We start from the raw sequence: 23,056 nt of genomic DNA on the forward strand, positions 1-23,056 counted from the left end.
TTGTTCACTGCAGAAGGGTAGTCTCCCTTAGGGAAGGGAAATGATATTTTAAAAGGAACTCATCAGGAGAAAATGAAATTCAGGAGTAAGGAGCGTGAATGTTGGGGGGCAGTTCTCCCTGTTCCCACAGAATAAAACCAAATTTCCTCATCTGGCAATCACAGCTCTTTGCCACTGGGCCCTGCTTCCCTTATAAACCTCATCTGCCTCCTTTCTGCAGACACTACTCCCCTTACCTTTGGAGAAGAGCCCAAATTCTTTGATGCCTCCAGGCCTTTCCCAAGCCCTTCTTCCTTCCTGGCATGGTGGACTCTCACTCAACCTTCAATATTCTGTTTAACTTCTAATAAGGATAAGCATAATAGCTACCTTTTGGTGGGGAATTTATTGTGTGCAAAGGCTTGTCTCAAGATGTGCCATATCCCATTTAATTCTTACAAGCACCACCCTGTGAGTTCAGTATTATTACACTCATTTCAGTTGGCAAAGTTGTGCAGAAGGTGAAGCAACAAGGTCACACAGGGAGTTAGTGGCAAATGAGTGTTCAAACCCTGGTCTGTTAGCTCTAAAGCTGTGCTCTTAATCCCTTGCTACCATCCTCTGCTATCAGAAGCCTCCTGGGTGCTTCAGACAGGGCAGCCATTTTGTACTTTGGCTCCCACAGCACTTCCCTCAGCTGTATAGCTCTGGGTTGACTTGCGTGTTGATGTGTCTGTCTCCCCAGCTATGAGCCCCTCCAAGTCAGGGACCTTGTCTCATTTTTCCTCTCAGTCCTCCCCTGGTGCCTGCTACGGAATGTGCTCAGTACACTTGTGTTTAATGAATGGGTGAATGAGTGGTCTACACCATCGGGCTGCACCCCTGCACCACGATTGTGGTAACAAAACTCCACCTGGGAACAGGAAACCACTGGCAATTCATGGTGTTCCTAAACCACAATTTATGCTGAGGGAAGCACTGAGGGGTTCCCTTTAGGAACCTTCCCAAAGCCATGGACAGAAGACCCCTGCCATTTGGTGGGGATGGTGGTTTATGGTGAGTAAGAGATGAGGGGACAGTTTCACTGGTGAGGGACTTCTCTCCATTGTCTCCCTCACAAAGCAGAGTGCTGCCTCAAAACTGTCCAAGCCAAGGCTGGTGCCACCATCACACTCAAGCAACAGGTTCTGACAGGCTCTTAGGGCCCCTCAAAGTCAGGCTGTCCCTGAGGGCATCCAGTGAGCTAGCAGGGTGGAGACCATTTTCCCACCTCCAGATCTTCGAAAGGAGGACCCAGGCCCTCCAAGACTCACCTATGGGGCGAGACCCTCAACATTTCAGTCTTTCAGGGGACAGTTGCTGGGGGCGGGGGGCGCCTGTAAGCTTGTTTTTAAAGATTTTAAATGTCAGTAAGATATCACTGCTCAAATAATATTGTTATATTATTAACATTTTTTAATTTTAACATTAACATTATTAACATTTTAACATTATAACATTTTTAACATTAACATATATTATTTAACATTTGAGGAATTAACAAAGAAAAAATAAGATCTAGAATCTCACCACATAACCAGCTGTTTCAATTTTTTCATATTCCTATTTAGTTGTGGTTCATATGCATATACAATTTTTACATAGCTATAATCACAGGATACCACAAATATGTAATTAGTTCTTTTGAATTAGAAAAATTACAAAGGATCTATGTAAAATGCAAACACTCCAAAGCATATAAAGAAAACATTCAGTTTTCCCCCTCCCGTTTCCCTTGCCAGAGGTAACCGCGGTTTACAGTTTGATGAATAGATAGTTTTGTAGTTGGCTTTTTTTTTTTTTTGGCCTATCATCAATGCATTCATATATAGTCTTGATAATTACCAGTTAATGTCACATTAATTGTGTGCAGAATCATCCTGTGATTATCCTTCCTTCTAACTAATCTAGATTGAATCTGATGAGAGAAATTCTGACATATATGTACAAATTAAATATTGTCTGTTTTATTCCAGCATAAAGTGCTATAGCATTTCCCAAAGCCCCAGTACAGCTGTATTAATAGGTAAAGTTCTCTAAATAGAACAAAGCAGTAGTCTAGAATCTCTTGCTATGATTTCCCTTATTAATAAAAATCTCTCCCCCAATTCTCCCATCTCCCTCTTCCTGTATGACTTTGTTTAAACCCATGTTTCAGCATTTCTATGATTTGTGTTGTAACTATCTGCCTACACAGATACCACAGGGTCTGCCTCGGAGTTATGTCTTCTGTGCACCATGCCTGGCATGCACTAGGTGCTCAAATACTTGCAGAATGAAAATCAGTTTCTCTGGAGCAAACACAGCCCTGTGTTTGTGGAAATCTCAGTGCTTTATGTATTGATTCATTTTACTGTCAGTGACCTGTAACCATGGGAACGGTGGGTGCCAGCACTCCTGTGAAGATACAGCTGACGGCCCAGAGTGCAGCTGCCATCCACAGTACAAGATGCACACAGATGGGAGGAGCTGCCTTGGTGAGTGGTAACCCCAACACTGAGTGAGGGTCTGCCCCAGCCTGCCCGTCCCTACCCCTGCCCCTTAATGGTGTTTAGCACAGATGCAGGCTGTTTCCGGTGCATTTGCCCCCACTTCGCATGCTGCAGTGGGAGTGGTCTAGGTCTGTGGGGAAGGCCCCTCTCTCCGTGTGTGACCTTGGAAAGCCCTTCCTCCTCTCCTGGACTAGGCTGCTCCTAACGCTGGTATTCCAGAGACTGGCACAACACATCCCAAGAGGCCAGGGCAGCATGAAGTTAGAGCTGTTTGTGATGATGCAGCACTTCTGGCCAGCAGGAGCCAGGGCTGCATATTTCTGGTGGGATGCCTGCCTTGCCCTTCATGGTGTATCCTTCGCTACCTCCATTTTAGAGGTTTCCAGGCCCAAGGCTCTTTTTGTCCTCGACTCAGGAGACTGGAGTGAATCTGAAGCTTGCATTCCCTAGTGTCTCTTTGGTCAGTGCAATATACCTCCAAAATCTTTTCCATGTTTAATGTTTGCTAAGGATCTGCGGCCCTTTGACATGCTGTGTCTCCCACAGAGCCTCATTACAACACATTTTTATTGCGTGAACAGAGTCACATATCTTACATTGCTCTTGTGTCTGGGATTTCAGCAAACACGGTTGTACAGGGAATGAGCAATCTAACTCATTCAGTCTGAGAACTGTGCTCTTTTGCTTCTCTTGTAGAGCGAGAGGACACTGTCCTGGAGGTGACAGAGAGCAATGCCACATCAGTGGTGGATGGGGATAAACGGGTGAAGCGGCGGCTGCTCATGGGTAGGCGCCTTCACTCCTCTTCCTTGGCCACTGCCATTGTCCCTTTCCCTCCCCAACTTATTGCATCAGACCTGAACTTGGGAGCCACATGCCCTCAGACCAGCTGGACTGGGGTGAGCAGCTCCTGTGAACCAGGATGTGTGTCTGTTCTTCACTAGTGTTGTTGCTTAATCACCAACCAAGCAAGACCCCTGGTCTCGCCATCAGAATAATCAGGTTAACATCTCAATGCAGCCCCCACCTAGCTGTAAGGCTTGGCAAACTGCCCTGAGGCTGTGTCTCTTGGTCTTTCTACCTCTTAGGGCCAGTGAGTCGCACATTTTCATACTGCTATAAAGAACTGCCTGAGACTGGGTAATTGATAAAGAAAAGAGGCTTAATTGACTTACAGTTCCACATGGCTGGGGAGGCCTCAGGAAACTTACAATCCTGGTGGAAGGCAAAGGGGAAGCAAGGTACCTTCTTTGCAAGGTGGCAGGAAGGAGAATAAATGCAGGAGGAACTACCAAACACTTGTAATACCATGAGATCTCATGGTCTCACTCCATCATGAGCACAGTGTGGGGGAACCGCCCCCATGATCCAATCACCTCCACCTGGTCTCTCCATTGACACGAGGGGATTATGGGGATTATAATTCAGGATGAGATTTGAATAGGGACATAAAGCCTGACCGTATCAGTTGGGATGCTCAATTAAAATAATAATATGGAAAGGTGCCCAGAGTCCAGTGCCTGGGACTGAGTGGGTGGTCAGTGAAGTCAGCTGTCTACCTCTGAAGCAGCCTTTAGCTCAGAATGGTGGCTAGCCTTCTTTTGTGTCCACTGACTCTTCTATTTCTGACTCAGCTGATGATAATGGTAGAAGAGATGAATGGAGAGGGGCAGCACGTGGCTGTGGGACAAGGGAAGTCCTGCCTGAAGGTCCAGCAGTTAAGCTGGAGATGAGCAGAAATAGAGGTGGCCGTGGGAGTGGGAGTCAGACAGATCCTTTGGCGTGTTACTCCTTCTGGAGAAGGTTTGGCTCAACCTAAACAAAACCCATCTTTTGACAGTTTCTGAATTTAACAGTCAGGCAACATATCATACAGCCTTTGGTTACCAAGCAGGTAACCTTTCTGAGCTCTTTAGAAATTATAATTTTTCATTGTCTTAAGTGAAAATAGTATATGTGAATAACATAGAAACTTAATTACTTCTGGGCTTGTAATGAAGCGCATCATTTCCTTGTCTCATAACTTCCCATTTCCTCATCCCATTTGCCAGAGGCAACAACATTCAATTCTTTGAGCTGTTTCTTTTTCTGACTCCTCCTCCCCCATATTTCTGAAAAATGAAGGGCATACAGTTATTATTTTCTTCTTTTTTTTCTTTTTCTTTTTTCTTTTTCTTTTTTTTTTTGAGACAGGGTCTCACTCTGTTGCCCCCAGGCTGGGGTGCTGTGGTGTGATCACATCTCACTGCAACCTCCGCCTCCCAGGATCAAGTGATTCCCTCACCTCACCTTCCTGAGTAGCTGGACTACAGGCATGCGCCACTGCACCTGGCTAATATTTGTATTTTTTGTAGAGACAGGGTTTCACCATGTTGCCCAGGCTGGTCTCAAACTCCTGGGCTCTAGCCATCTGCCTACCTTGGCCTCCCAAAGTGTTTTGATTACAGGTGTGAGCCTTCATGCCTGGCCCTACAGTTATTTCTTGATGTGTCTGTTATAGATGTCTCTCATCTGGGCGTTTACTATTAGCCTACAATTCCCTTTGCCGCTCTCCTGTTAGGTGAATCCTATGTCTTGCCTCTCGTTAGTTTATCTGGCGAATGAGATAGAGGTATTTAAAAATTTGCATGCCTGAAAATACCTTTATATTCTACCTGCACCCTTTATTGAGAATTTGGCTCAGTGTAGAATTCAGAGTTGGAAAGAATTTTCCATCACTGTTTTGAAGTTAGTGCTCCATTGTTTTCAAGAATGCAGGGTTGTTTTGAGAAGTCTAAAGTCATTTTTATTCTTGATCCTTTGGGAGAAACTTGTGAAAGCATCTCTCTGAAAGCTTCTAGGATCTTCTCCTCCCCAGTGATCTGAAGTTTTACAATAATGTTCTTTATTGTGGGATTTTGCCCACCTGTTGTTAGTACTTTTCTTTTTTCTTTTTTTGTTTTTTGAGACAGAGTCTTGGTCTGTTGCCTAGGCTGGAGTCCAGTGGTGTGATTTTGGCTCACTGCAAGCTCCACCTCCTGGGTTCACGCCATTCTCCTGCCTCAGCCTCCCGAGTAGCTGGGACTATAGGCGCCCGCCACCACGCCCGGCTAATTTTTTTGTATTTTTAGTAGGGATGGGGTTTCACCGTGTGAGCCAGGATGGTCTCCATCTCCTGACCTCGTGATCCGCCCACCTCGGCCTCCCAAAGTGCTGGGATTACAGGCATGAGTCACCATGCCCGGCCTAGTACTTTTCAATATGAACATTCAAATCCCTTAGTTCTAAGAAATTATCTTACATCTTTTTCTTTGATAAATTTCTTTTTATTTCTTTTTTTTGAGACAGAGTCTTGTTCTGTTGCCCAGGCTGGAGTCCAGTGGTGCGCTCTTGGCTCACTGCAACTTCCACCTCCCAGGTTCAAGTGACTTTCCTGCCTCAGCCTTCTGAGTAGCTGAGACTACAGGCACATGCCACCATGCCTGGTTAATTTTTTTTTTTTTTTTTTTTTTTGGTATTTTTAGTACAGAAGGGATTTTGCCATGTTGGCCAGGCTGGTCTCGAACTCCTGGCCTCAAGTTATCCACCTGCCACGGACTCCCAAAGTGCTGAGATTACAGGCATGAGCCACCGCGCCCGTCTTTGATAAATTTCTTCCCTCCATTTTCTCTGTTCTTTCCCTCTGGAACTCCTATTAGCTGACTGTTGTAACTCCTGGATTGACCCTCTAATTTTTTTTTTTTCTTTTCTCTCTCTTGTATTTTTGTTCTTTTTCTTTTCTCTCCTTTGTGTTTTTGTTCTACTTTCTAGAAGACTTTTCATTTTTTTCTTCTAATCTTTCCACAGGATAAAGTTTTCATTTTCATATTTTAATTGTTCAAGAATTTTACTTTGGCCTTTTGTTTTAGGAACCTGCTCTTATTTCATGGATGCTTTTCTTATCTCCCTGAGGAAATTAATTATAAGATTTTAACTCCTCTTCTGTTCTCTAGATTATCTTTGTTTCCTCCAGGATTCTTTTTCCCTGTTGGTTTGGTCTGGTGTATTTATTCCATATTAGAGGCTTTCCAGAAATGTCTAGTGATTCTTGACTGATTTTTCATGTTTAATAGTAAAATACTAAAAAGCTAGTTGGATTTTCTATTGACTTGTGGGCTCCATGTTTGGGTGATGAGGCAGTGACTTAGCCATTTCATCTGGAGATCCTCGAATGCTAATATCGTTAGGTCTTTTTGCTTGGGTAGGTCAATTTCGCTGGCGAGGAGTCGTTCAATCACCTGTCTGTAGGCTTAGCTGCTGTCATCCTGGGTTGCAGTGTTGTTTCAACGTAGCTTTTTGGAACTTTCAGTGGCTGTTATTTTAACATAGCTTTTGGAATTTTCAGTGACTTTAAATCTGCCAGTAGGGAGCTGAAGGAGCTGGGGGAAGAGGGATGAGGGTTTGAGATCTCTTTTTCAGGGTATAGACTTTCACCTGACAGTGCCTCCCTCTCCTCCTCTGTTGTTCCTGGTACCCTTGAGCCTGGTGCCTCTCTGGTCCAGACTTCTCTGCTATAGCCAGAATAGGAGAAGGGTAGTCACATGGCTATGTGGAATTAAGGAGGAGCTCTGGGGTTTATCTTTTTCATATGTAGACTCTCCATAATCTTCCTGTTTTTAACTCTGTCCGCATTTCTGCCTCTAGAATAACTTGATAATCCCAATTCCTGGGTTCTTCTGGGATTCTGGGGCTCACATGAGTTTACCAGCTGTTGGCACCCCCTCTGTAGACCGCTAGGATCTAGCTTTCTTCTACGCCAGATATTGTTCTCCTGCTAACATGCCACTTCCAGAATGTTTGACATCTCTCGTCTATTGTCTTTTCTTCCATTTTCTTTGTCTTTAAGGATTTATACTTTAAAAAATCAATTTATTCTCATATTCATGAGATTTTGAAAGGAACAGAGATAAACATACATGTACTATCTGCATATTTAATTAGGATTAAGCTTGTCCCCTTCAGGGTTCCTTTTTTTTTTTTTTTTTTTTTCTTTTCTTGAGACAGGGTCTCTCTGTGTTGCTGAGCCTGGAGTGCAATGGCACAAACATGGTTCACTGCAACCTTGACCTCCTGGACTCAAGTGATCTTCCTGCTTCAGCCTCCCGAGTAGCTGGGACCACAGGTGTTCATCACCAGGCCTCGCTAATTTTTAAAAATTTTTGTAGAGATGGGGGGTCTCACCATGTTGCCCAGGCTGGTCTTGAACCCTGGGCTCAGGCGATCCTCCTGCCTCGGCTTCCCAAAGTGTTGGGATTACAGGGGTAAGCCACCCCCCCACCCCCCACCCCCAGTTTTTAAAATGAAGTAGCTATGGAAGAAAAATCACGTTTCTGGAGGCCTAGATGCTAACAGTTCAATGAATGTTGAATAGCACTTGTCTATTACTTGGACTAACTGTATGAGATACAGAACTAGAAGACTGTTTGCTTATTATTCCTCATCTCCACAGTTGCGATTTAACAACTGTGGCTTATTTTTCATGTGGTTATGACAGGGTTTTCTCCTTTCAGGGAAAGTGAAACTTCAAATTTGAGTAAATTGGTGGTTGCCAGGATGAAGCCAGTAGTCTACAACAAGGCAGTGGTTGGGGTGACGATGCTTACCCACTCTTGCTTTGCCCACTACTCATATTGAAAGGAGAAGGTTCAAGATTAAGGAAGGACCATCCCCTTTGCCCTGTTCTGCACTCACCTCTAGCCTGCCAGACGTGGTCCTACTTAGGTTGCTGGCTGCAGATGAGCAAGAACTTTCAGTGGCTTTAGATCTGCCAGTAGGGGGAGTGACTGTGCAGATTGGGAGACATCTGTATCCCTCTGGTCACCCTGACAATCTTCCTCAGGAACTAGAACTCATTTAGGTGGGTGGGAGGAGCTGCACCTGCTCTCCCTCTAGCCCATCTACAGGTAGCAGAGACTTGGGGTGTAACCATGAGTACCCCACAATGCTTCTTGGCTTCTGTGACCTTCGTCAGCTGTATTAGCAATTCTTAAGGAAGCTAATTGTCTTTTCTTACCTCCTTGCCAGAAACGTGTGCTGTCAACAATGGAGGCTGTGACCGCACCTGTAAGGATACTTCGACAGGTGTCCACTGCAGTTGTCCTGTTGGATTCACTCTCCAGTTGGATGGGAAGACGTGTAAAGGTAGGCTTCACCTCCCCAGGGAGGCTGGGTGCCCTGTTACGGAGGGAAGACCCATGCTGCTAACGTATGGGGATAAAGGCAACATACCCTCCATACCCCACGTGACTCCAGATTTGCTTATGATTCATATCAATGGAAGCTTTTTCCCCCTGGGCTAGTGGAAGGTTATAATTGAGTAAACTTAATTAGAACCAACACTTAATTACACTAATTGTTGAGGAGGTCAGCCTCTACAAGCATCAAATAATTCATTTCAGACAGTGGCCTTATTAGAAAAAAGGCAGTTAAAGGAAGCATTCATTTGCAGGAGATAATATCAACATATCATACATAATAGCCTAAAGATTATTATGTAAATAACAGTCAAGATGATTATCCAGAGGACTTAATGGATAACTGTACCATTAACTTTTACTGATGAAGAGCGACCCCAATGACTTGCTCGTATTTTGTGGGCAAGAGTACAAAGGATTAGTCCTTTAGCATGACAAAAAGTATATAACCAATTACCAGACGAAACTGGGAAAATATAAGATTGAGTATCAGGAATCATTTTAAAACATTGAGGCTATTTGATCATTGTGTAATTTGCCAAAACAAATGCTCTAGTCCTTTATAGCTTTAATCATTAAACTTGAATACATAGTGTACTAAAGGGACCCATCTTACCTTGAGAGAGCAATACAAAGATGAGAATATAACAGGACATCATCATTCTTTCCCAGAGTTTGTTTCCTTAATGCCAGTCAAGGGCACCATAAGTTAGCGTTCTCAAGACGATGAAACACTTGTCTTTCAGAACTGGTTAAGCCAGACAAGAAAACATGTGTAAGGTTAAAAACATCAGCAAACATTCTTAAATGCTTTTGTGAGTATTTTTCTTAATTTCAGAGACTAATGAACACACACAATGGCCCTTCAGGGAGTTGTGAGAAGTGAGGCAAGTGTTGCTCTCTGATATGCCCAATGCTTGCCTATTGCAGATATTGATGAGTGCCAGACCCGCAATGGAGGTTGTGATCATTTCTGCAAAAACACCGTGGGCAGTTTTGACTGCAGCTGCAAGAAAGGATTTAAATTATTAACAAATGAGAAGTCTTGCCAAGGTATGTGCTGAAAACATAGCCGTGCTGCACAATGGCCCACAGGTTGGAGTAGAGAGCACGTAATGCCCTCCTGGCAAAGACTGGTTTATCAGGCTTCTTGACAGGGCCACTAGTCCAATCTCCATCCTAGGCTTCACTCAGTTCATCTATTAGGTAGAATAAAAACACTGATGTAGCTCACAGGTGTATTGGAAATTAAGTTGTTAATGGTTAGAGAACACCTTAAAGAATCCATCTGATGTGATGACAGCAGAGCTCACTGCTGGAAATGGAATGGAAAACAGAATGCAAACAGGGTTCCAGTGGGGTGTTGAGATTATGAATAATTTTCCCTTTCTAAAATTTCCTTTAATGTTATTGAATTGATCACAAAAGTTGGTGGCGAAAGTCTGTAGATTTAGTTAACATACCTCCCTACCAAAAACTTGGAGTTAACCTATGATCAAGATTATGTACCAGTTGGTCTCTTTCTTACAGCACTTGCTTTATTTTTTAAAAATTACTTATTTATTTTGATACAGAGTCTCACTCTGTTGCCCAGGCTGGAGTGCAGTGGCACCATCTTGGTTCACTGCAACCTCCACCTCCCTTCTTGGGTTCAAGCAATTCTCCTGCCTCAGCCTCCTGAGTAGCTGGGATTACAGGCACCTGCCACCAGCTAATTTCTGATTTTTTTTTTTTTGAGACAGAGTCTCACTGTGTCACCCAGGCTGGAGTGCAGTGGGGCTATCTTGCCTCATTGCAACCTCCACCTCCCAGGTTCAAGAGATTTGCCTGCCTCAATCTCCCGAGTATCCGGGACTACAGGTGCACACCATCACGCCTGGCTAATTTTTGTATATTTAGTAGAGATGGGGTTTCACCATGTTGGTCAGGCTGGTCTCGAACTCCTGACCTTGTGATCTGCTTGCCTTGGCCTCCCAAAGTGCTGGGATTACAGGTGTGAGCCACTGCGCCTGGCCAATTTCTGAATTTTTAGTAGAGTCAGGGTATCCCTGTGTTGGCCAAGCTGGTCTCGAGTTCCTGACCTCAGGTGATCTGCCCTCCTCGGCCTCCCAAAGTGCTGGGATTACAGGCGTGAGCCACCGCACCTGGCCTAGCACTTGTTTTAAATGACCAGCCTTTGATCTTTGAAGAGAGGGAAGGCAGAGAGGGAGAGGGAGGGCTTGTGGGGAGGAGATGCTTGTTGATCCTTAGAGAGGATTTCAGACCCCTTCTCAAAGACATCCTTCCCATATAAGGGCTGCAGCAAGGAGACTTCTCTAGGTAGCAGTTGTTGTTAGCATTAGTAGCTGTTTTGGGTGGGGGAAAACTGTTTTCTATTTTTAGATGAGCACCTTTCCTTTGATATGCAGGAAGAAGTTCTCAGGAAAGATGTGCTGTAATGTATTCTTGCTCCATTTATGGGAATAAGGACTAATTTATTTTGTTAGAAATCTCAGAATTAGGCTGGGTGCGGTGGCTCACACTGTAATCTCAGCACTTTGAGAGGCCGAGGCAGGTCGATCACTTGAGGCCAGGAGTTTGAGACCAGTCTGGCCAACATGGCAAAACCCCGTCTCTACTAAAAATACAAAAATTAGGTGGGGACGTGGTGGAGGGCGTGGTGGTGGGCGCCTGTAATCCCAGCTACTCAGGAGGCCGAGGCACGAGAGAATCGCTTGAATGCAGGAAGCACAGGTTGCAGTGAGTTGAGATCACGCCAGTGCACTCCAGCCTGGGCAACAGAGAGAGACTCCATCTCAAAAAAAAAAAAAAAAAAAAAAATCTCAGAATTAAATAAAAATCAGAATATCAGATTTAATCTTAGATAACAAAGACTAGCATTACCTTTTTAAAAAAATATTATGGTGTGATGTTTGTTTTGTTTTTCTCTTGGTTTGTTCTTAATACATAATTTGTCAGGCAGTTCAAGTATATCCCCCTTCAAATTCAGTAAGTTAATTCTAGATAATTATTGTGTGGTTTTCTTCAGTTTGACTTGGAAAGCAAATTTGCTGTTCCACGTAATGTTTCCTAGGGTATAGACCAGGCGATACTGTTGAAGCTGTGTAAACACATTAAAAAGGAATTAGAAAAGTGATCTCATTGTTTTTGGCAAAGCAGAAGCCCATACTGAGCAGCCAAAGTCAGCTACTGAACGAGTCCACTTTCTCGACAACTGGCTGACATTAATAACAGATTTCATAAAATGGCATTAATTCCTAGGGGAGAAACTGGATTTTTCTTATTTTTCACTGATCGGGCTTGGTAGAACAAATATTTGCACAGAACAAATTTACTGAAGAAATGCCAGGATTTCTGGGAAAAGCTAGGGATGAAGAGGTTTTGCAAGAATTTGCCCTTTTTTATTTTGCTTTTTCATTCTTCCTGTTCCTTCCAAATGTTTGTTTTTTATTAACATAGTTTCTCATGGCACACTCGGTGTTGAAAAAAGTGGTCTAGCAGTGGTCTAATTGGCTTCGACTAAGTGCTGCACTGGTCCTGGCTTATCCATTTGGAGACATAAGTCGTAACTCTGTTAAAATCTTCCAAAGAGTTCAGGGAGTGAAGCACTCAAATTCCAGCCTACAGGAAAGAGGTTGAGGGCCAGACCCAGGGAAAAGAGATGATGAGATGGACAAATGCAGCCTCCTGAGGCTGCTGTGCATGACCCCCGCTGCAGCCAAGGAGGCTTCCACACTGAACCAGGAGGATAGCAGACGCATGGGACTAGAACATACGGGAGGAGCAAAACCCAGGCATCGGCCAAGAGGATCCAATATACAGCTGAGCTACCACATTTCAGGGTCTGCAAAGAGAAAATTAGTGAGGATATTAGTATTAATGCATTCTTTCAGTGCAGAGGGCATTAAAACCCGGGATTAACTGGCCTCTTGGGGGCCAGAAGACTAATTCCGAGAAGGTAAGAAAGGGATGGGAACTAGATTTACCTCCAAACCAAGTGTTTTCTCCTTTCAGTTTGCCATGGTTAATAAATTACTATTGCTGTTTTACCAATAGTTATATGACAATAGAAATGCATAGCTAGCACCTGTAGCTTACAAAACCCTTTTTAGGTATGTTATCTCATTTGGCTTCATTTAAACATTTTAAATTAGCCTTACAAGTACACATGGGTGAAAGAGACCAACTGAGCTTTGAGGCAAGTGCAGTTTGCAACAGAATGTGGAAATGAGGGCTGCGGCAGTGAGTATACTTCTTGTGGGCTGCTCCACACTTTCTTTAACACAAGTGAGTGAGGAGAATGGATAGCTAATGTTTTTTTACCCTGTGTGTACTGTTTTTGGTGTTGGTCAGCAATTGGTGTTTATCATAAACCTATTCTTCACTCATCCCTCAGCATGGGTTTCAGCTCCCCTCTCCCTTTGACCGTTACAGATATGGATGAGTGCTCTTTGGATAGGACCTGTGACCACAGCTGCATCAACCACCCTGGCACATTTGCTTGTGCTTGCAACCAAGGGTACACCCTGTATGGCTTCACCCACTGTGGAGGTGAGCAGACTGCTCCTGTTGAGTTGGGAGGGGAATGAGGCTGGGCCTGGAGGGGAGCAGGGCCTACCCCTGAGGTTTGCTTTCCTACATCGGGGTATGAAAGGTACATTCCATTCCCGAGCAATAGTGGTGAGTCCATCAACTTGAGAGAAGGATCCGCTAAAGGAAATCTCCCCACATGTATCCCTTTAACACCCTGAGTGTGAAATGGAGCAGAGAGAAGTAGTGAGCTCTTCCAGCTGTGAATTCTCTATTGACTTGTTGGACTTGCGGTTGTATTCAGAGAGTGGAAGGGTATCTCAGGAGCTGATACTCTATCTGTTGGAACATCTCAGCAGATAGTAAAGTCACAGTCCTCAGACTGTGGGCACCCACCAATTCCACGGCCCTGCCGTGCATAGGAACTGGCTGCAAAGCCTTGGTTTGAGTCCTACAACTAGGTCTTTAAGCTGGAAGCAGAACTATGAAGTTTCTCTCTCCACTCTGTGCCCATTTTGCAACATGTTCTCATGTCTGATAACCTCATGGTCAAGCAGGCTATGCCATAAACTGGATTTGGTACCACCTGACTCCCACTCCACTCCCCCAGTCATCAGATTCACCCAGCAATCTTTGAGAATACAGGTTCAGATTCCAATTCAGAATGACTAGGGCTTCCAAGGTCATCTTCCTGAGGATCTATAGGATTTGGGAACCACTGGCTTAAATACTTCCTGCCCAGTCCTTGTGTCTTGTGCTTTAGAAGAATGGATACACTGGGCGTGGTGGCTCACAACTGTAATCCCAGCACTTTGGGAGGGAAGGCGGGCGGATCACCTGAGGTCGAGAGTTCGAGACCAGCCTAACCAACATGGAGAAACCCTGTCTCTACTAAAAATACAAGATTAGCCGGGCCTGGTGGCGCATGCCTGTAATCCCAGCTACTTGGGAGCTGAGGCAGGAAAATCACCTGAACCCGGAAGATGGAGGTTGCAGTGAGCTGAGATTGTGCCCTTGCGCTCCAGCCTGGGCAATAAGAGCGAAACTCCGTCTGAAAAAAAAATTATATCTATATCTATATCTATATCTATATATACATACACTAGTGATTTGCTAGTGACAATTATCTCCCTTCTCCCTTTCAACACATCCTTGGCATGGCCAAAAACATACTCTTCCCAGTCCATCAGGAAACCTCGAGGAAATGTACCCTGAGTATGGATGTATGTCTGGGTTTAGGTGGAGCCACCTTTTGACCTGGACTCAGTCTCAGGTTGATGAGAATTAGTGCAGTCATTTCTCTTTCTCTGTGCCTCAACTGTGTAGATGGTTAAACAGGGAGTCCCAGTTCTATCTGCCTCCCTTGCTAGGCAGCTCAGGAGGATGGTAGAGTTTTAAAGTAGAAGTCTGTGCAGTATCTGAATTTGGACACTAGGTGTTGCTAAGGGAGGAATGGATTGGAAAAGAATGCAGCTTGAGGCTGGGTGTGGTGGCTCACACCTGTAATCCCAGCACTTTGGAAGGCCAAGGCAGGTGGATCACCTGAGACCAAGAGTTCAAGACCAGCCTGGCCAAGATGGTGAAACCCTATCTCTACTAAAAATGCAAAAATTAGCCAAGCGTGGGGGCACATGCCCGTAATCCCAACTACTTGGGAGGCTGAGGCAGGAGAATTGCTTGAACCTGGGAGGCGGAGGTTGCAGTGAGCTGAGATTATACCACTGCACTCCAGCCTGAGTGACAACAGCAAAACTCCACCTCAAAAAAAAAAAAAAATAGAGCTTGAGAAGGCCTTATTGAGCCTCATGCCAGGAAATTCGCTGAGTGGGGAGTGGGGTGTGTAGTCAGCTGGTGCCAAGTGCTCATGCTAAAGGCATTCAGCATCTTCCTTTGGTTAGTGAGTTTCAACCTTGTGACTCTCCTGCTGCTCCTTCCTCAAGGGAGGGACCATATCAGCCCGTTCAGTGACAGGTTGCTGTGACGAGAGTATTTTGTTCCGCAGACACCAATGAGTGCAGCGTCAACAACGGAGGCTGTCAGCAGGTCTGTGTGAACACAGTGGGCAGCTACGAATGCCAGTGCCACCCTGGGTACAAGCTCCACTGGAATAAAAAAGACTGTGTGGGTAAGGGGAACCGAGGCACAGACTCAGACAACGGGCTGGCCACTGACCCAGAGGCAGTGCAGCTCTGCGCGCTCCCACGTCCCACCCAAACCTCCCTCCACTGACTTTCCCACCAGCTGCAGCAGCCGTTCTTTAAATAGTTCAAAAACAGGAGATACTTTGCAGGATCTTTAGTGTTTCCTTCTGTGCTTCTGTGTAAGTTGGAACTCACTTCTGTTTTCCTGGTTGCTTTTCTGCATGAAGAGATGGCATATCAGGGGCTCCTTTCCCTCGGTGGGAATCAGGCCTAGCATCTATGTTCTATGCCGGGCATCAGCTCTCCCTTCTTTTCTTGGGGACTTTGGTGCATGGGACTCAACCATCCTTGTCATACTTAGAAATGTCCTTCTCTTTCTGTAAGTGTCTGTTTTGTCCTGTCTAGAAGTGAAGGGGCTCCTGCCCACAAGTGTGTCACCCCGTGTGTCCCTGCACTGTGGTAAGAGTGGTGGAGGAGACGGGTGCTTCCTCAGATGTCATTCTGGCATTCACCTCTCTTCAGGTGAGTGGGGCCCATTTCCCGGGGCAGGTCCTCACGCCAGGGCCAGGCCTTTCTGGCCTCCAGGTGTTAGATTCCCTCAGAGGGCTTCCAGATCCTCCACCCGATGCCCCAGCCACAATGCTTTGAGAGGTCCATGCTTCAAGACCCCGTATGCTGGGCGTTTTTCTAGTGGCCCATGTGGAGTGGGGTGGGGGGAGAGTTTAGCTGCTACCAGGATAGCCTGTGACCTTGCTTATGCATTTGACAATTCACATTCTGTCTGTCAGGACTGCAAGGGGCCTACTCTGTCACCTGTGGCTCTTCCTCTCCTCTCAGGAGCAAACAACAAAAATCAAATGACTCTGCTTTTGGGGGTAATTACCAAATATTACCAAATCTGCATGTTCTCTCTGGGGGCTCACCATGTTCAAGGGGCTTCATTCATGGGGTGCTGTTCTTGGACGCTGGCTTTGTTTTTTTAATCTTGATTTCCTTGATGCTGTGAGCATGTTCCAGATTGTTGTTGCCTGCAGTCCTGGTGCCCGGAATGTGACTCTCCCGTGTAACAGATACTTACTGCGTGGCCACTGTACGTTAGGAGGCTGTGGTCAGCCCTGGTGGGTCATCATCCTGGGCAGAGGCCCACAGAACTCCGGGACCAGCGGGCTGTACTCCAGAGCACCTCAAAGGCTAAGGGAATGTGCCTGGGTCTTATGGCATGGATAGAAATAGGCAAAGCAGGGGCAGCAGGAATTCTGTGCCGAGAAAGGGGCCCAAACCCTTTCCTGTTTGTCAAAAGATGAAGAGTGAAATCCAAGGTTTTTAGGAGCCTGTGTCCTCCCGGATATAGACGCCTTTGTCCTTATGTCATCAGAACACCTGAATGAGGTTCATATTACATCCTGATGTCCATATTACATATATGAGCAAAGCTGGAGACTCAAAGCAAGACAGTACAGCTCTCATGCGTTGACTGAGCAGTTCAAATATGCCAGCCACCACAGTACACGTATTAACTGACTTAAGCCATACTACAACCCTCTGGGGAAATTTTATTATTATTCTCATTAACCAGATGAAGAAACTGAGGCTCAGAGAGGTGAAATAACTTACTCAAAGTGGTTTAGATAAGAAATAGGGGAGCTGGGATTTGAACCCAGGCAGTTTGGTGCAGAGTCTCAAGCACTGTCCTTCACTGCCCCTTTCAATGCACGTTTGGACTCAGCCAGGGCAGACATCATGGTCTGTTTCACCAAATCCCTCAGCAATAGTTCCTTGGTGATTTGGGCCACCCCAAGGGTGGACAAGCAAATAGCTAATAGCTATTCAGTTATTACTATGTACCAAGCAGGGAGCTAAACATTTTCCTTTTTTTAAACGCATTATCTCATTTTATCCTTACAACAGCCTGGTAATATAGATACTATAATTATGTCTATTTTACAGATGAGGACACTGAAGCTTAGGGAGATTAAGTAACTTGCTCAAGTTCTCACCACAACTTAAAAGAACTAGGGCATTGACTCCAGAAGCTACCGTGTGGTTAAGACTGACCGACCCTGGGAGGAGAACAGAATTTTGCACATCAGGCCCTCAAAGTGGGACCCTCACTCCCTCTCAGACCTCACAGCCTAGCCAGGTTTAGTGAGTGCCATCTGTGTCTGGAACGACAGCTCCCTCAGCCCTGTCCTCCCACGACAGGCTTGTTTAGGAAAATCTGCCCTTCACCATTTTGCCAAACGGGCTTATCCAGATTTGAACTAGGGGATTCTGGCCTTCTTTCTCAGGAAGGCACAAAAATGACTTCATGTTTTATTTCACGATGGAGGCTATTTTTGACCCTCAGTTTTAGAGGTAGGTAGGTAGGTAGATAGATAGATAGATAGATAGATAGATAGATAGATAGATAGATAGATAGATAAATAGATAGATAGATAATTTTTTTTTTTTTTGAAATGGAGTCTCATTCACTCTGTTGCCTAGGTTGGACTACAGTGGTGCAATCTCAGCTCACTGCAACCTCCGCCTCCCGGGTTCAAGCAATTCTCCTGCCTCAGCTTCCCAAGTAGCTGGGATTACAGGCATGTGCCACCACGCCCAGCTAATTTTTATATTTTTAGTAGAGATGGGGTTTCACCATGTTGGCCAGGATGGCCTCTGTTATATTTGAACACTGGATTTGTCTCTCATATGAGGGGGTAACTATAATTTTTAGGAGGCTCCTGGTGGCCCCAGTCCAGGGCAATGGGCACTCCATGATCCAAGCCACTCTTGGCCTCAGGGTCGGAGAGGGGCTCAGGGTGTGCTGTGTGTGGTGGGAGCCGCCAATGGACAGCTTGCTGCTTCCCATCTGGTGTCTCCATTCCTTTGCCTCTGAAGGTAACATCTCTCACTTGTTTCTTTCTGAAGATGTCGACACCGTCAGGACAAGTGTAACCTTTAAGCTAAATGAAGGCAAGTGTAGTTTGAAAAAGGCTGAGCTGTTTCCCGAGGGTCTGCGACCAGCACTACCAGGTATGAATCAGATGGTTGGTGTAGGGAACTTGCCTGCATGTGGGAAGGGGCCTGCAGCCAACCAAACTGGAGGTCTATGGGGGCCAGGGGCTGTCCAGCTGATCCAAGCACACTGCAGATGGGATTGAGCCATCCAGAACCTGCAGGGACTCATCCCAAGAGGAAGAAGAGCATAACCTACCACGCTTGTGTAGTTCTGGGGTCATACTTCGGGGCTTCCTTTGCATGGTATAGGTGAGGCTCTGGGGAAACCCACGAGTTCATAGAAGTCAATAAGGGCTTCAGGTGAATTAGCAATTTGTGATCATATTGGGTTAAATTTTCTAGATCTCAGATTTTGCTTGAAATATAAGCCAAAGAAATGAAAAAAAGTTTGGCTCAGAAAGGATAACTTTGATGAACAAAGATCTAATATCCAGCTTTCCTGCTGGGTCTAGTTTTTGGAAGCAGTGACCCCATTGGCTTCAGCAAAGCAAATACCATCCAAGTAGAACTGGCCTTGTTGTAAAGAGCAGAATCTAACATTCCTTTTTCTTTCCCAGCACACATTTCCAGTATTATTTTATAGAATACTTTTAGAGATTAAAAATAAAAAGGATCAGGATTCATGTATTAGGGAGGCTTCTTTTCCCAATCTACTCTCAAATCACACAGACAAATAAACCTAAAGCTCACTCTAGTCACTTTTGCCTGCCTATTTTAAGTAAGTAATTTAAAGTAACTTTGTACCTCCATTTGATGGAATATTATGCAGCTATTAATTCTATGTTTTCAAAGAATGTTTAACGACACAGGAAAATGGTCTTGTTATAATGCTGAGATGTAAAGCAGGAGAGAAACATTCTGTATATCTAATACAATCCAAACTGTGTAAGAAAAAGTGTGCTAGAAGAAACACAAAACTCATGATATCATTTAGTAGTGGTTACATCTGGGTGGGAGGATGATGGGTAATTTTAACTTTTTTTCTGCATTTTCCAAATTAACCATAGTGAGCATTTATACTTTTAAATCTCAGGAGTGGAGGGAGGGAGCATTGTTTAAACATAGATTTGAACCAGTCATGGTGCCTCACACCTGTAATCTCAGCACTTTGGGAGGCCAAGGCAGGCAGATTGCTTGAGCTCAGGAGTTTGGGACCAGCCTGGGCAACATGGCAAAACCCCATCTCTATGAAAACTACAAAAAGATTAGCCGGGCCTAGTGGTTCATGCCTGTAGTCCCAGCTACTCAGGAGGCCAAGGCGGGCGGATCACTTGAGCCCAGGAATTGGAGGCTGCAGTGAGCTGTGTTGACACCACTGTACTCTAGCCTGGGCGACAGAGCGAGACCCTATCTCAGTAAAATGAAATAAAATAAATAAAATGATAAAAATAGACTTGGCCTGTAGTTTACTTAATGAGATTGTACTAGTGTTAATGTCTTAGTTTTGATAAATGTATGATGTTAACGTAAGGGGAGACTGAGTGAAGGTTATGTGAGAACTCTATACTATCTTAGCAACTTTTCTATAAATCTACTTATTTCAAAATGGAAAGTTAAAAAAATACATATGGAACATCGAAAGGGAAAAAGATTTAAAATGAGAATCTGTTCAGTTTGAGATTTGAAGTTACCCTTTTGAAAAGGTAAGATAAATCTTTAGGGGAAAAATATAGAGAAGAAATAAATTTGCCTCCTTCCTGTGGCCCCTGTTGACCTATGGCTTGAATGTCCTTGTAATGTTAAAGAAGAATCTGATACAGGTAATACTTCATTTCAATGAAGATTCTGAAATAGAGACAAATTCATGGAGTGGTTGATATGTGGACCTGCTCTTTGGTGAGGGTTAACAGAGTCACTGGAAACCATGGTGAGAGGGGAGACAGTCAAGTCAGGAAGAAGGATGTGCAAAGCCCTGTCTCATGCAACACTTCCACTCTCATCCTAGATGCCTTCATGATATTGTTTGGTTCTGTTAATGCTTTGTGCCATTTATTGCTCCTGGTTATTTAAAAATGAGACATTACTGCTGACGGGCGTTCCAGCTTTCCCTTCAGGTTAGAATGACTTCCAAGGTCAGATTGCCTGAAAGCAGTAGTTGGTTTCCTTTCCACTCTTGTGCTTATTCCTTATTTGCAGCCTCAGCCCCTGCTTGGCACATCCAGCTTTTTGCAAACCAACTGTGAGAATGTAAGCACACGTTAGCAAACCGTCAGTAAAGAATGCAAGATGACCCCTGGTTCTTGTCTCCCACATATGTGGCCAGTCGGAAACATCTAGCATTTATTCATGAAAAGAATTTTCAAGAGCTAAATTGTAAAGTTATATAGGAGGCAATACTAGGTCTTCAAAATTAAAATGTCATTGCGCTCCAAGTTGAGGGCTTGCAGTGTCTTGGCATCTGGAGGTAATCACTTAGTCCCTTGAGAGTTGTTTTAATGAAATGTTTACTGAGCTCTAGCAAATGTTCAGCTGAGTGCTTTGCCAGGATTTGGCTTCCGATAATTTTGTTTCTTCATACAGAGAAGCACAGCTCAGTAAAAGAGAGCTTCCGCTACGTAAACCTTACATGCAGCTCTGGCAAGCAAGTCCCAGGAGCCCCTGGCCGACCAAGCGCCTCTAAGGAAAAGTTTATCACTGTTCAGTTTGAGCTTGAAACTAACCAAAAGGAGGTGACAGGTTGGTTTGAAAACAGTCTACATTGCCAGGCTTCTCACGGCTTGCTCCTTATTTCTTTGCCTTTCACTTTTTTTCATTCTTGGGGGAAAATAATGCAAACACTGAAGTATCTCCTGTTTTTTTCACCCTGAAACTAAACTGAATTGGTTTAGAACCTGATGATTTTCTCTGCTTCATAAAAACCCAAAGCTACCATTTTGATCCACAAATTTCTGTTTGAATCAAATGCTGCCCAGCCTGCTAGGTGCCCCCTCCAGGTTTCTCCCCATTCGGTCCACAGGGAGCTTGGGGTGTTGGTAGGGCCTGCAGTTGATCTGGCCGTTGTCACACGCTGCAGCCTGACCTCTCCCGCACTGCTGTCCCTCTTGTTTCTGTAGCTTCTTGTGACCTGAGCTGCATTGTAAAGCGAACCGAGAAGCGGCTCCGGAAAGCCATCCGCACGCTCAGAAAGGCTGTCCACAGGGAGCAGTTTCACCTCCAGCTCTCAGGCATGAACCTCGACGTGGCTAAAAAGCCTCCCAGAACATCTGAACGCCAGGCAGAGTCCTGTGGAGTGGGCCAGGGTCATGGAGAAAACCAGTGTGGTGAGTGGCCTGGGACATTCTTGCTAACAGAACAGCCTTGGGCTCCATAAACACTCAGGGTAACCGAAAGCAAGTCTGGCCCATCCTCCTTTCTCAGGGCTCTCTTTAGAGAACACTCCGGGCAGCCCTCTGTTTCCTAGTAACTGTCGCGTTTGTGTCTGTCGTCCCTGCTAGGCCCAGAGCTCCCTGGAGTGAGACTGATCTCATTCACCTCTCTGTCCTCAGTGCCTGGCATAGCATCTGGCTTGTGGTGGGCACTAAAATGTTTGTTGACTTGAGGAACAGGAAAGAAGTGGCAAGGTTGATGAGAAGAGGGGTGTTGCCCTTTACAGGTCTGAGGGGCGGCAGTCTTCCCTGGCTGGGGCAGAACTGCAGGGGTAAGGCACCCTCGAGCCTTCTCCACACTCTGTCATCACAGCTACTCTTACGGTCTTCCTCTGGCTTGGCCAACTATGGCAATGAATAAGCTCCTGTCCGTAGTTCTGTGCACAGGCAAAGCTAGGGGGCTGCTTGGCTGCCTTATGAGACCCTGGAGCTTCAGCCCAGGGCTCCTAATAGTGTCAGTTCCATTGTATGGGTTGTGTTGGTGATGGTATTTCAGAATTAAATTTGAGACCTGGCACTTGAGCAGCATCAGTTCTGTCTCTCTGATAAAGCTAGCAAGCGGGTCCAGGACACGAGGTTCTAGGATGGTCAGTTTAGAGATTTGTCACAAGGGACTCTTCTGGGCAATTATGGGAGATTTTATCTGAAAAGGCTTAGATGGGAAAAATTGGGTCTCACTTTACAGTAAAAATGATAATGATGTATTGAGTTCTTATCTGTCATAAGCATAACAGTAAGTCTCATGTCTGCATTATCTCAATTAATCCTAACAGTAACCTTCCCAGGTAGGTATTACTAACTGCATTTAACAGCTGAAGCTTAGAGGGCTAAGTTTTCTTGCTTAAGATCACACTGATGTTCTGATTCCAAAGCCTATGCTCTGGTCCCAAGCTGGGTGAATTTCAGTAACTAGATTTCTCCAGGATAAACTGATGTCCTTTTCCAAAGTGTCAATAGAATCATGAGGCCTAAGCAATAAAGCTTAACTAAGGAGTAAGAATGTGTGTTTCTAAATAAGCCAAGCTGAATCCAGGGGCACTTGGTCCAGAGAATTGTCAGCCTTAGCCCCACAGCTCAAATTTGTTGCTTTGCCAAAACTTAGTGAAAATCAAGTGCAAAATCAAGTGGAACTGTCTGCAAGGGGCTGGTTTCCAGATAGTCTTGACTTTCATTCCAGCTGATTCTCTTAAAAAGAAACAAAGAGGGGAAAAAGTAAAAACAGCCCAGCTGGTTGATCTGTTCTCATTTAAAATTCTAAGAGTTCCAGTTTCCATACTAAAATAGTGGTGAGAGTTGGC

General features: G+C 44.9%; 1 protein-coding gene across 24 annotated transcripts in view; it reads left to right on the top strand.

Annotated features, from left to right (window-relative positions):
• Positions 1–23,056, top strand: part of SCUBE2 (signal peptide, CUB domain and EGF like domain containing 2) — a 76,314-nt gene that overhangs the window by 21,579 nt on the left and 31,679 nt on the right. For 6 of the 24 annotated variants that reach the window (XR_012423405.1, XR_012423406.1, XR_012423408.1 and 3 more), the window contains 11 exons: positions 2,379–2,495; positions 3,207–3,296; positions 8,553–8,669; positions 9,653–9,775; positions 13,157–13,273; positions 15,255–15,377; positions 15,799–15,915; positions 16,182–16,268; positions 18,304–18,408; positions 20,914–21,069; positions 21,447–21,653. Coding sequence is in view for 20 of the 24 variants with exons in the window: in XM_065528585.2 (XP_065384657.1) it covers positions 2,379–2,495; positions 3,207–3,296; positions 8,553–8,669; positions 9,653–9,775; positions 13,157–13,273; positions 15,255–15,377; positions 15,799–15,915; positions 16,182–16,268; positions 18,304–18,408; positions 20,914–21,069; positions 21,447–21,653 (1,359 nt within the window). In the remaining 4 variants the exon portion in view is untranslated. The remainder of the gene's footprint in view (positions 1–2,378; positions 2,496–3,206; positions 3,297–8,552; positions 8,670–9,652; positions 9,776–13,156; positions 13,274–15,254; positions 15,378–15,798; positions 15,916–16,181; positions 16,269–18,303; positions 18,409–20,913; positions 21,070–21,446; positions 21,654–23,056) is intronic. The other 18 variants (XR_012423407.1, XM_065528581.2, XM_074014383.1 and 15 more) reach the window with 10 other exon arrangements.

This window comes from Macaca fascicularis, chromosome 14, assembly GCF_037993035.2.
Source record: "Macaca fascicularis isolate 582-1 chromosome 14, T2T-MFA8v1.1".
NCBI lineage: Eukaryota > Metazoa > Chordata > Mammalia > Primates > Cercopithecidae > Macaca > Macaca fascicularis.